The following is a 13,224-nucleotide window of genomic DNA, read 5'->3' on the forward strand; positions in this document are numbered from 1 at the left end:
GGGCCGGGGCCGGCTGTGCGGCGCCGGGGGGATGCGGGGGCCCGGCCGGCGCGGGCGAGGCGGCACGACTCCCAGCTTGGACTCTCCGGGATTTCTCCCGGCCTCTTCCCGAGCCCTGCACGTCCCCTTGGGTTCCCCCAGCTCGTGTGGCAGGAACGAAGAGGCTCAGAGGCTTTTTTTTTTTCTTATTTATTTATTTATTGCAGTCAAGAAATTGTTTCTAATTTGCTCCTTGACTAATAGTGGCCGGAACAATGAGCCAGCCCCAAACAATTGCATTACTCACAGGCGCCCAACACGCAATTACCCAAATGCGGAGATTTGCCTTGTGCACTCCTATTAGGCAATTATTTAGTGCGCTGGATTAATCCATAATATTATTTAACAGGCTGGAGCCCTGTTCCCGTCCTTTCCCAGATGGAGAGGGAGATTCAATTGCAGTATTTTAACGCGTTCCCCCGGAGCACGGCGGCGAGCCGAGGTCCACGGCGCCGCGCTGCATATTCACGGGGGACGGGGGGGAGGTGGCTCCCGCGGCCGCGCTTGCTCTGGCCATCGCTTGGGAACAATAAATGCAAAATAATAAAAGGCGAAGAGCGTGTTCAGGGTGCGGGGGGCAGCATGCGGGGACGGGGTGTCCCCGGGGACGGAGCAGCCCCGCTCCTTGCTCCGATGGAGGGAAGCCTGGCTGCCGCGGAGCCGCCGTCGGGGCTGCGCTGTGCACCGGAGCCCACCCGCCCGGTCGGCGCGAGCCCGCGGCAGCCGCTGTGCTGTTCCCCGGAGCTGCCGGCTGTGGTATGGGGCGTGCGTGCGGCTCTCCGTGTGCACCGTGTCTGTGCCTGCGGTGTTTGCACTCGGTCTGCATGTGCACAGCATCCCTGAGCATCCATACTGGATTATACTGGTGTGTTCGAGCGTGCACTGGCCTGTGCAGCACGCGCGTCCGTGTGTCCCCGTGTGTGTTAATCCATGCTACATCTGTGTCCCTGCGTGCATCGATGTGCGTGTGTGGGTGCATGCACATCCGCCGCCTGCGCTGCACCCGCGCGTCCCCCTGCGCATCGCTCAGTGTCCGGGTGTGCAGGAGGCCCGTGCCGTGTGCGGGAGCACCGTGGGCCCCTGTGTGCATGAGTGTGTGCAGTGCCGCTGCCGTGTCCCCGTGTCCATCCCGTCCCCCCCCGTACCGTGCGGTGCCAGCGGCGTGGACAGTCCCAGTGCGCGGTGGCCGCAGGGTCCCCGCCGGCCCCAGGGCTGCGCCGTGTCCCCCTGGTCGCTCTTCTCCTTAATTCAATTGTTGTCTCGGCGTAATGAATAGCTCCATTGTAATCTAATATCTTTTACAAGTTATTTTGATTTATTCTTGCATTTTCAATCAATTACGTCCTTTTATTTTGAAAATAACTGCCGTCCACCGCAGCGGAGGCTGCGGGTGCCGCAGGGGCTGCGCAGCCGGGCCCGGCACGGCCGCGGGGAGGGCCGAGGGGCCCCGCGGGGTTCTCCGCGCCCGGCCGGCCGCTCCTCTTCCTCCGCCGCCTGCTTCCAGCCCCCTCCCACCGCACGGCCCCCGCGGACCCCCGGCATCGCACGGCCCCCTGCACGGCAGGGCCTCTTCCGCGCTGCACGGCGCCCACCTCCCGCTTGCAGTGCGTAGCCCCCCTGCTCTGCATTGACTCTTTGCATTGCATGCCCCCCCGCACTGCACGGCCTCCCCACCCCCCGCTTGCATTGCACAGCCCCCCAGTATTGCACGGCCCCCGAACCTCCCGCTTGCATTGCGCGGTCTCCCAGCCCCTGCATGCATCGCACGGCCCCCCAGCATTAAGCGGCCCCCTACCTCCCGCTTGTATTGCATGCCCCCCCGGCACTGCGTGGCCCCCCAAGTACTGCGCGGCCCCCAACCTCCCGCTTGCATTGCACGGCCCCCCAAGTACTGCGCGGCCCCCAACCTCCCGCTTGCATTGCGCGGCCCCCCAGCTCCCGCTTGCATTGCGCGGCCCCCCAAGCACTGCGCGGCCCGGGCCGCTCCCGCTTGCGCTGCGCGGTGCCCGGGTCCCCGCGCAGGGCGCGGCGCGGGCCGCGCGCCCCCTCCCCGGCCCGGCAGACCTGCAGGCAGCGCTTGGCTGCCGGAGTCAGTGGGTGACTCCGGCCGTTTCCCCTTTCTCCGCTGTCTTTGATCTCCCCCGCGTCGCTCCCGGGCCGCGGGGCGGCGGGGTCCGCCCGGGGAGGCCTGGAAACCGCCCCGGTTTATCTCCTTTCATCGCGCGGCCCCGGGCCGCCTTGAAACCGCGCGGCCAGTAATTGCTTTTTGCAGGCAGCCCAGTGCGGGCTGGCCCGCAGCCAATCAGCGCCTTGTTTACACTGCGTGATTGACAGCGGGCTGGCGGGCGGCCAGCCAATCCGGACCGCCCCACCAGGGCGGGGGGAGGGGGGAGCGCGCGCCCGGAGGGGGCGGCGGCGGGGGGAGGGGAGCGCCGCGGGGTTAACTCTCGCCGCGCCGGGCAGAAGTGCAGAAAGGCAGCGCGGCGGGCGGGGGCTGCGGTGGAGCTCGGGATGCATGCGGGGCACGGGCAAGGTCGGGGGAGCCCACCCGGGACTCCCCGGCGCAGCCTCGCAGGAGGGGGAGGGCACTCCGCGCCGGCTCCCTCCCCTTGCAAACGCGCAACGGGTGGTTCATGCAAATAAACGGGCTTTTCTTTTTTCCTCCCTTTCTCCTTAATAGCATAACAAACCCTTCTCCCCAGCGCGGCTGGCGGGGGGGGGAGGCTCCAGCTGGCGTCACTGCGCTCACCCCCGGGTGGTGGTCCCGAAAAGGGGCGGGGAAGGGGTTGCATTGCAGCGGGGATTGCACCTCCGGTGCAATGCAACCCCCGCTGCAAAGCAGCGCGCGCACGCGCGCGCACGCAGGCGGGCGGGGAGGGGGGGGGGCAGGGCGGGCGCGCGGCGGGCGGGCGCGCGCGGCCCCCCATTCATCCGCCGGGCTTGAATTCGGCGCCGCCGGGCCGCGTCGCAGCCCCCGCCGCGCCCTGATTGGCAGGGCGCTGGCGGGGCGCCAGCCTATTGGGAGGGCCCGCTGACGCAACGGGCGGGCGGGCGCGGGGCGGGGGGGCGCGCGGGGCGCGAGCGCCGCGCGGCGGCCAATCAGGGGGCGCGCGCGGCACGCGCTTATTAGCATGCAGGGCGCGTCGCGCGGCGGAGTGCGCGGCAGGCGGGGACCCGCGGCGGGGTCCCTCTCCCTTTCTGCAGGAGCAGCCGGTGCATGTGCAGTGCACCGGCGAGCACAGTGCAAATACCAGTAGGAATACAACACACAGCCCCACTCCCCGAGTTAATTGTATTGCATTCACCCTGTGCAAGGAACACCCCTCCAGTAAGTAACTGCAATTATATTTTTTGTTTGGGTTTTGTATATATATTATATATAATTTTATTTTTTTTGCGCTTTTTTTTCCGATTAAAAAAATTGCAACCGAGCAAAATTCCCGGTGGTGGATTTTTAGCTCTTATTTTATTTAAATTTATTTTTGGCGTAGCGAGGGGTTTTGCCGGTGGAAAATGCCCTCTCTTAATACCGTTTTCCTGTGAGGACAATACGGATTCGTGTGGTTTCGCTCTCTTCCGCCCGCAGCGGCGCGCAGGGCCGGCGGCCGGCTCTCCCCGCGGGCGCCGGGCGGCAGCGCTGCCGGGAGGACATGTTGCCACGGGCCGCGCCGCGGCCGGGAGCGGCCCCGGCGGGGCGGCCGGGGCGCGGCGGGGTCGCCGCGGGCTCGGCGCCGCGTTCGCCGCCCTTTGTTCGCCGGCGGCGGCGGCAGCGGCCCCGGCGCGGCCCTTCCCGGCGGCGGCGCCGGATCGGGCCCGGCGGCCCCGGCGCGGCCGAGAACAATGCCCCGGCGGGCCCGCCGCCTTTGTGCGGCCTCGGCGCCGCCGAGCGCGCCGCCGGCGGCCCCGGGCCCGGCGCGCGCGGCGAAATGGTGGCCCGTGCGCCGGGAGAACCGGGGAAATGGTGGCCCGTGCGCCGGGGAAAGCAGGAAATCAGGGGGCCCGTGCACCGGGGAGCCCGCCGAAGCGATGGCCCGTGCACCAGGGGAGCCGGGGGAATCGGGGGCCCGTGCACCGGGGAGCCCGCCGAAGCGATGGCCCGTGCAGCGGGGGAGCCGGGGAAATCGGGGGCCCGTGCACCGAGGAGCCCGCCGAAGCGAAAGCCCGTGCAGCGGGGGAGCCGGGGGAATCGGGGGCCCGTGCACCGGGGAGCCCGCCGAAGCGATGGCCCGTGCAGCGGGGGAGCCGGGGAAATCGGGGCCCGTGCACCCGGGGAAACCGGGAAAATAGAGGGCCCGTGCACCAGGAAATCGGGGGCTTGTGCGCCAGAGGAAACCGGGAAAATAGAGGGCCCGTGCACAGGGGGAACCGAGGAAAAAGAGGGCCCGTACACCGGGGAAAATAGAGAAGCCGTGCACCGGGCAAATAGGGCCCCGTGAATCGGGGAAAATAGGGGGGCCGTGCACCGGGGAAGCAGGGGAAACGAGAGCCCGTGCACCGGGGAACCGGGGAAAAATGGGAACCCGAGCCTCGGGAAACGGCGGGCCCGTGCACCCAGGGAACCGGGGAAATGAGGGCCCGTGCATTGAGGTAAACCGGCGGCCCGCGCACCGGGGAAACGGGGGAACTGCGGGCCCGTGCGCCGGGGAAACGAGGGGCCGTTCGCTGGGGGCCTTGTGCAGGGAAAGGCGAGCGAAACGGGAGCCCGTGCAGCGGGGGAAGCGGGCGGAACTGGGGACCGTGTTTTGAGGGAAAAAGGAGGAAACCCGGGGGCCGTTTAACCGGGAAAGCCGGGGGCTGCGCGCGGGGGAAAGCGCGGACGGTGCGCCGGGAAAACCGGGGAAGCGGCGGGGCGCGCACCGCAGAAATCCTCCGGGAACGGCGGGAGCGGGGGAGGGGGCTGCGGCCGCGGGAAGGGGGCCGTGCGGCGCGCTCACACTCTGCCTTTCTCTCCCTTGCGCCCAGGAGCAGAGGATGAGCCGGGAGCCCCGGCGCGGAGCGCGGCGCGCCGCCGCCGCCGCCGCCGAGCGCGGCCCGCCGCGGCGCTGAGCATCGCCGGCCTCGCCCAGGAGCCACGTCCGCGGCCCGCCGGGCCCCCGCCGGGTGCATGCCCCGCGGCGCGGCATGGACGGCCGCGACTTCGCGCCTCCGCCGCGGCTGCTGCCGGAGCGGGGCAGCCTGAGCCACCGGGCCGGCGCGGGCCGCGGCGCCGTGCAGCCCCCCGCGCACTTCCAGCCCGCCAAGTACTTCCCCGCGCCCATCACCATGGCGGCGCACACAGGTCAGCGGGGCCGGGGGGGCGCGGGGCGGCCCCGTGCGCGGGGCTCGTCCTCCTCTTTGTGCTGCGGCCGCCGCCGTCGGGCCCCCCAGGGCTCTTCGTGTGTTGGTTTTACTGTATTTCTCGCGTTGCAAGCACGGGGGGTTCGCAGCGGGGGCAGTTTGCGCCCTCCCTTGCGCTTGCCGGAGCCGGAGGAAAATAACGCCCTGTGCGAGCCCTCCCTGCGCTAGCGTCCTGGAGAACCGCCGGTGCCTGAACAAGGAAGCGCTTTCTGGCCGAACAACAAGGCCGTTATTTGCGGGATAGGGCCGCGGAGCGCCGGCCGCGGCCTGGCGGATTAGGGCAGTCGTGCGCAGGGCCGGTGGTGCGAGGCTAGAAAATCCTGTTTCTATATAAAGCGCTGAAGTGTCAGGGTGAGAATGGGTTTGCAGCGCATGCATTTGCCTTAACAACTGCTCCTGGTATCCTGCTGGAGCCGCACGGAGCCGTGCGCGGTGCACGGAGCCGTGCGCGGTGCAGGCAGCGCGGTGCGCGGAGCCGTGCAGACGGCACGGCGCGGAGCGGTGCACGGAGCGGTGCGCGGTGCAGGCGGCGCGGAGCGGAGCGGTGCGCAGTGCAGGCGGCGCGGAGCGGAGCCGGCGGCGGGCCCGGCGCCGCCGAGCTGCAGGATCGAGCCGGGCGCCGGTGCCCGAGCCCGCAGCGGGGCCGGATCCGGCCTGGCTCGGCGCTCCCTCCCCGCCGGCCGCGGCGGTTTTCTCGCCGCTGTGCCGCGGCCGCCCGGGTTATCGTCGCCGCCTTGACGAGCTGTGAATACTAATAAAATTATATCTGCTTTAATGGGATTACAATTAGCGCGTGGATTAGGGCGGGGGGCACGGCCGGGCCGGCGCGGGGAGGGGGGCAGGGGGGCGGCGGCTGCCTGCGCGGAGCCGGGGCCCGGGGCGGGGGGATCCGGGGGGCCCCGGGGAGGCGGCGCCGGATCGGGCCCGACGCCGCCGCCGCCGCCGGGGCGGTTTCGCTTTGTGCTGCGGCCGCGGCGCGCCGCGCTCGGGCTGCCGCGGCCCCGGGGGGGCCCCGCGGGCCCGGCCTGCGTTACCCGGGAGGGGTTTCCCCGCGGGACGGGGCGGGGGGGGGGGCGGCTCTTTTCCTCGCCTTTTGCGGTGCGCCCCGGCGGGGCTCCCCGCGCTGCTGCCCGCCCGGCGGGGACCCCACAGCCTGCCCGGCCCGCCGGCGGGGCCTGGGCGACGCATGGGAGCCCGAATGCAAAGGAGGCTGTTAAAATAACATGGATCAGGCTAAAAATATCCCAGCAGAAACTCGATTTTTTTTTCGAAAAAAAAAGCAAAAAAAAAAAAAAAAAAAAAAAAAGCCAAACCCAACAACAGAAAGAGCTAAAAATATTCCGTGCTTTGGCAGGGCCCGCCGAGTCGGAGACGTTCCCGGCGAGCCCTGCACGGAGACTCCCGCGCTTACGGGAACATTGTTCAAGCTAATAAAAATTATAATTTACTGGCCACCGCGCTTTCACGAGCCGGGCGGGAGCGGCCGGGCGGCGGCGCGGGGCGGCTCGGCTCGGCTCGGCGCGGCTCGGCTCGGCTCGGCTCGGCTCGGCGCTGCCCGCCGGCCCGGCCCGGCTCCCCGGCTCGGCCCCGCGCGCCTTCGGGGCCGCGGCGCGGCTCGGTGCGGCCGCGGCGCCGGGAGCCGCGCGCCGCCCTAATTAGCGCCCGTGGCGGGTAATTACGGCAGGCGGCAGCTGCAGCGAGCCGGCGGCCGGGCCGGGGCCGCCGCGGGCGCGGGGCCGCCGCTGCCCTCGGGGCGCCGCCGGCCCCGCGCCGCTGCCCCAAATGGCTCCTGCTCCGGGCGCGGACTACACCTCCCAGGAGCCTTTGCTGAGCGCTCCGGGCTGGGAAGTAGCCCTGCGAAAGGGAGATAAAAAATGTTTAGCTTTATTTTATTAAAGCCATAATTCAGGGCCGCGCAGTTATTACAAACAAATGCTCCGGTTTGCATCTGTTTTTGGCACCGAGACCATGCAAATGACGGCGCGAGACAGCGCCGGCGCTGGAGCCGCGTCCGAGGCCGCGTCCCTGCGTCCGCGCCCCCGTGTCCAGCGCCGCCCCGCCGCTGCCTCGGTTTCCCCAGGGTTTTCCCGGCTGAGAGCCGGACCCGGGAGCGCCCGCTGCGCGCCCCGTCTCGGCAGCGGACCCGCCGTACCGGGCGAACGCCCCAGGGTGCCGGCCCGGCTCGGCCCTGCCCGCGGCCGGCCGGGCGGCAGCTCTCGGCTCCGGCGTGCTGATTAATCTCATGTGTGGCCGGGACGCGGCGGCGGCGCCTGCCTGCGTGCAAACCGCGACGCGGGAGGAGCGGGAAACTTTGGCAAATAGGTTCCGCGAACTCGAGACTTCAACGCGGGGCCTAAATTTTTGCCCGTCTGCCGTTTCTATAGACCAACGTGCGGTTGAGGTCGCGGCGGCGCGGCCAGGCTCGGTCGCAACGCGGCACAGCGCCGCGGGGGGGACGGGGTCTGCCGGCGGCGCGGACGCTCCCGCCGGCTGCCGGAGGGGAGCCGGGGCTGCCGTTCCCTCCCGCTCCAGTCTGTGCTCCCTGCAGCTGTCTCCACGGATTAAATTCCAGACTGGGATCAGGCAAAGCGTTGCATTTTTTATTCCGGTGTTACCGAGGCAGGGATGGGGAATAAACAGGTGGGGCCTCGTGGCTTCCCTTTCCCCCTCCGCTCGTGGCTCCGGTTTCCCGCGGCCCCCACGGCTCTGGGGCCGATCTGCTTCGCCCGCTGCCCTGTTAATTAGCTGCCCGTCTGCCGAGGCGCTGTGCCGGGCCGGAGCGAGGCGGGGGAGCCGGGTCCGATCCGTCAGCCGGGGCGGAGGCCGCCCGGCTCCCGGCCCCGCCGCGCCGGGACGCGCGTTGCGTTTTAAAAAGTAGGTGTCAAAGTTAAAACAGATTTGGAGATTAACTTGTCTACTCCTTATTAGCGACACTTCTGCTGCAGATTACGGGGGGGGGGCGGGAGGCGCACGCACATGTGTCAGGGAGAAAAAGAGCAGAAAGCTCGGAAACCCAAATCTTGCGGAATTACACTTGAGTGGTTTCATCTGTTCCCGAGTTCGCGCTGGGATCCGCGCGGAGACGCCGGTGCGCGCGCGCCGGGGGGGGAGGCCCGGCGCCGGGCTCGCGCCGGCCGGGCCGGCGGCCGCAGCACGGAACAAAACCGGCCGGATTTGGCCACCGCGCGGGTTGGCTGGGGGGCCGCGGCCCCTCCCCGGCGGTCCCGCCGCCGGAGCTCTGCTCCCCCCGGGCGCCCCGCGGCCCCTCGCGCCACGGTTTCCTCGTCCTTCGGGCGCGCCGCGCCAACGTGGATTAATCTGGAACTGTAACGCCGAGGAAACCGCCGCGCACCCGTTTCCCGTTTGGCAGATGTTTAAAGGGGGGCGACGCGGGGCCGGCGTGCGGGCGGCGATCCCCCCGCGGGGCCGTATCGCCCGTCCCCGCGCTTCCTTCCCCGCGCGCCGCCACTCCCGGCCTTGCCGGAGCCTTCGCCGTTTGCACCGTGATTTTTTTTTTTTTTTGGGGGGGGGGGGGGGCGGTTAATGGTGCTTTTCTCCGTCTTCGCCTGTCCTTGGGGCCGGCCGGCCCTTGGCTGGCTCTGCCGTTCGTGTTTTTGTTCTTTCCTCCTCGCGCAAAGCCCGTGGGAGCGTCTCGTGGAGCCCGCGGTTACGGGAAAACACTCCCCCGCGCGCGGCTCACGTGTTCCCGCGGCCCGGCCGCCCCCGGCCCTGGCGGGGGGGGAGCCCTCGGGAGAGGGGAAACTGAGGCACGGGTGGGAGCTGCTGGGGAGCCGGCCGTGGGGTCCCCCCTCCCCAGCACGTATCCTGCGCAGGCAGCCAGCGCCGTGCCTCGGAGCCGGTGGGGCCCCGCTCCGCGCCGGGGATGACGAAATCCGGGAAGAGCCGGCAGTGACCCCGGCCAGCAGCGCCGGGGCTGCCCCCGGGGGAGGCTGCGCGGCCCCGGCCAAGGGGGCCGCCCCCCATCGCTGGCCCCGGCGCGTCCCGCGGGGCGCCGACGCGGCCGGAGCGATCCGGAGGGGATCCTGGGGACGTGCTGCGGGAAGGGTGCGGGGCGGCGGGGACGCCCCGTTGCCGAACGCGGCCTCCAGCGCGGGGCGGTTCTGCACTTTTAGGCACCGCTGTGCGCGCGCTTCGGTTCAGCCCCGCAGCAGCAAGGTGCGTCTGTGCACACGCACGCGCGTGTGCAGCGGGTGCAAAGGGGCGCGCGTGCCCCGAGTGTGCGTGCCCCAGGTGCTTGGGCACCATGAGCAGCTGGGTGTGCGTGCACCAAGTGCTTCTGCGCCGGGCACGCGTGCCGCTGGGTGTGCGAGCCCCGGGTGCGCGTGCCTCACACACGCGCCGTCCTCCTGGCGCACCCAGCCGGCGGCACAGTCCCTGCCAGCTCCCGGCGGGCCGGGGAGGAGGCGGCCGCCCGGCAGCGCCGTGCACGGCCCTGGCCTCGGCCCCGCGAGGAATGTTCCAGCCCCGAAATAGCCGCCGGAGTAACTCTACCCCGCGCACGTCGCAGCGCTGCGCGCCGCCCCGCCGCGGCTTGTCTCCCCCGGGGAGCCGGGGCGCCCGGGGCGCGGGAGCTGGGGCGGCTCCTCCGCCCTGCCCCGCTGCCCGCTTAGAAAGCAGCCCATGCGGAGCCGGGGCGGCGCGGGGAGCCTCGTGCCCCACAGCGGCGGCCCTTCCCGGCGCCGCACGTGCCCCCTTCCCGTGCCGTGAAGCAGAAAGCCGCTCCGGAGCGGAGCAGATGTTGCCGGAGCACTTCCCGCCCGGGTGCCCGCGGGGCTGTGAGCGCCCCGGCGGGCCTTGCTGAGACCTGGTGGACTCATTGCTCTTGTGACTCACTGCGCGTTTGGGGCTGGGGCTGCGGAGGCGAAGCCCCGGAGGTCTCCCTGGGCTTCCTGGCCCCCGCAGGCAGCCGCTTGGCCGCCGCTCGCCTTGCTGTTAACCCTTCCCCGGCGCGGCGCCTGCCGCCAGCTCCCTGCCTCGGTTTCCCCTCAGCCCGGCCGCTCCGGGCCAGGTAAATCTGGGTGCGATCCAGGGGCCCCGCACGGCTCGGAGCCCCGCTGGGCGCTGGCGCCTCCGGGACGAAGCGCTGGAGCTGGAGCCGGTGGCTTCCCCGGCTTCGGCACCGGGCAGGGCGGCCTGGCTGCCCACGCGGCTCCCAAAAACACAGCTGGGGGCTGGGAGGGGGGCGGCGGCATCCGCACCCCGGCGGCGGCCGCAGCCGCCCTTCCTGCGCTCCTGGCTCCCGCTGCCGGGGATTTTCTGCCGGGTCGGGGCCGGGGCCGGGGCCGGGGCCGGGAGTGGTGCCCGGCGGAGCTGAGTCACGGCGCCGGCCCCGGGGGGCGCGGGAAGCGCCGCCAGGGAGTTCCCGCGCCGCCGCCGCCGGAGGCCTCTGGGATGACACGAGCTGGGGAGGTCTCGGGAGGCGCCGGGGGGCAGAGCCCCGGGGCCGCGCCGGGAAGCGGCCGGAGCGTGGGAAGGAGGCGCCGGGCGGCCGCCCGCGAGCGAGCGAGCGAGCGTGCGTGCGGGCTGCGAGCGTGCGAGGCGGGCTGGGAACGGCGCGGCGCGGGCGGCGCGCGCCTGGGGAGCCGGCCGTGCCAGTGGGCGTGAGTCAGCCGGTCGGATATGCAGGGGAGAGTGTGAGAGCCGGAGCCCTGGGGCCCGGCCAGCGCAGCCGGGCTGCTCCGCTCCCGCGCGCGCCGCCGCTCGCGCTTTTTCCTTTCCCTTTTATTTTTATTTATTTATTATTTTTTTTTTACAGCCTGTTTCACAGCTTCCAGAAAAGGCTCGTTCTGGAAACCTCGGCTTCCTGTCGAGCTCGCGCCGCCCAGCCCCGTTCCCGGCTCCGCGGGCGCAGCGGTTGGCACGGGCGCCGGTGCCGGCGGCGGGGTCGGGGCAGCCGGGGAGGTGCCAGGCGGCCGGTGCGCGCACGCGGCGGGTCCGCGCCATCCCGCAGGCTGCGGCCAGCGCCGCCGTCCCGGGGCGCCCGCGCCGCTCCCGGGCGCGGAGCCGCTGGCGGCACGCGACAGCCCGCGGCGCTGCTGCCCGCGGCCCGTTCCCACGGCCGGTTCCCACGGCCAGATCTTGGGGCCGGGTCCCGCAGCTGGATCCCGCGGCCGGTTCCCACGGCCGGTTCCCGCGGCCGGATCCCGCGGCCGGATCCCGGGGCTGGGGTGCGGCTGCGGCCCCGGCCCACGCTCCCCGTGCCCGGGCTCGGCCCCTGGCCGGCTGGTACAGGAAGGAGGGAGCTGCCTGTAACCACATCCCCAACACTCATCCCAGAGGCATCCCGGAGGGATTAGCCGGGGAGCGTGGGCCGGCTTAGAGAGCAAGCATCACTTCCTCCCCGGGCCCGGGCGGGCGGCCAGGCCTGCGCCGCGCCGCGCCGGGGAGGAGGGCGGGATGCCGCGGCCCCGCCAGCCCACGTCGGCAAACACGCGCGCGGGGAGCGGGGCCAAGCGGCGCGGGGCGGCCAGCGCTCCCCCGCTGCTCCGTCCCAGCCCGCCCGGCCTTTGGCTACCGGCTCCGATATTTCCAACATGATCTCACGGCTCGGCCTCCCCTCCCCGGCCCGCCCGGCCCCTCGCCTGCGGGCTGGGGACCAGCACGGGGAGCGCGGCTCCGCGCCGGCCGCGTGCTGCCGCCGCCGCCCTCGCTGCACACGCGCGTGCACGCGGCCGGGGGCACACGCGCTCTCCCGCGCTGCCAGCGCGCGTGCCCGTGCCGTGCCCCAGCCCCGGCAGGGCGGCCCGTGCCCCACGTCGCAGAGCACCCTCCCGCGACCGCCGCCTCGCGCCGGCTGCCAGGGCGCTGAGCGGGGCGGCCGAGGGCGCAGCGAGCGGCACCGAGCTGGCACGGGTGGCGAGCAGCGGCGCGCAGAGCCGCGGGCGTGTGCCAAGCCTCCTGCGGCGCCCGCACGCCGGCGGCATCGCGGCGGGGCGGCAGCTGCCTCCTCGCGCCGCGTGTGCGCACGTGGGGGCCGAGCGTGCACCCGGGGCGCGTGTGTGTTGGGAGTGTGCGTGGGGGCCGAGCGTGCACGCAGGGTGCACGTGTGTTGAGAGTGTGCGTGGGGGCTGAGTGTGCACGTGGTGTGCATGTGCGTTGGGAGTGTGCGTGGGGGCCAAGTGTGCACGCAGGGCGCACGTACGTTGGGCACGCACGTGGGGGCTGAGCGTGCACCCGGGGCGCGCGTGTGTTGGGCGCGCGCGTGCACCCGGGGCGCGCGTGTGTTGGGCGCGCGCGCGGGGGTCGAGCGTGCACCGGGGCGCGCATGCGTTGGGCACGCACGTGGGGGCCGAGCGTGCAAACGGGACGTGCGTGCGTTGGGCGCGCGCGTGGGGGCCGAGCGTGCACGCGTGGCGCACGTGCGTCGGGCGCGGGCGTGGGGGCTGCGTGTGCACGAGGCGCCTGCGTCGCACGAGGGGCGCGCGCCGGGGCCGTGCTCGTGTTGCAGCCGTGCCGCGGGCGGGCGCGAGCGCCAGCGGGGAGCGGGGGCCGGGGGCGCCGCGCCGCATCCCGGCCCTGACCCTCTCGCCTCGTGCCCGCCGCAGGGAGCGGACTGATGGGGAACTCGCCCGCCTCGTCCTTCATGGGAAGCTTCCTCACCAGCAGCCTGGGCTCGGGGGCGCCGAGCCACCCCTCGGGCCCCGCCGCGTCCCCCCCGGAGCCGGCTTTCCGCGGGCCGCACTCCGGCACCTCCCAGATCTGGTTCTCGCACTCCCACGAAGGTAAGGGAGCGCCGGCGGGGTGGGGGGGGCTGCGCGGCGGCCGGGGGGCTGCGCGCTCCTGGCCGGGCCGGCGGCGACCAGGCTGCCGGCACGCGGGACGGCCGAC

At 72.0% G+C, this 13,224-nt stretch overlaps 1 protein-coding gene and 1 long non-coding RNA gene across 2 annotated transcripts in view; one reads left to right on the forward strand and one right to left on the reverse strand.

The window, feature by feature from the left end:
- Positions 1-207: 207 nt before the first annotated feature.
- On the reverse strand, positions 208-2,272 carry LOC134149013 (uncharacterized). Its single transcript, XR_009960330.1, has 3 exons — positions 2,104-2,272; positions 1,185-1,334; positions 208-558 (listed from the first exon to the last, which is right to left on the reverse strand). It is a non-coding gene; the product is annotated as an uncharacterized LOC134149013 (long non-coding RNA).
- A 2,835-nt stretch (positions 2,273-5,107) lies between these two features.
- The window catches only part of BAHCC1 (BAH domain and coiled-coil containing 1), a 28,278-nt gene continuing 20,161 nt past the window's right edge, over positions 5,108-13,224 (forward strand). Inside the window, exons 1-2 of the mRNA XM_062591547.1 lie at positions 5,108-5,317; positions 12,942-13,118. Of these exons, the coding sequence (XP_062447531.1) occupies positions 5,161-5,317; positions 12,942-13,118 (334 nt within the window). The 5' untranslated portion in view covers positions 5,108-5,160. The remainder of the gene's footprint in view (positions 5,318-12,941; positions 13,119-13,224) is intronic.

This window comes from Rhea pennata, chromosome 19, assembly GCF_028389875.1.
Source record: "Rhea pennata isolate bPtePen1 chromosome 19, bPtePen1.pri, whole genome shotgun sequence".
Lineage (NCBI taxonomy): Eukaryota > Metazoa > Chordata > Aves > Rheiformes > Rheidae > Rhea > Rhea pennata.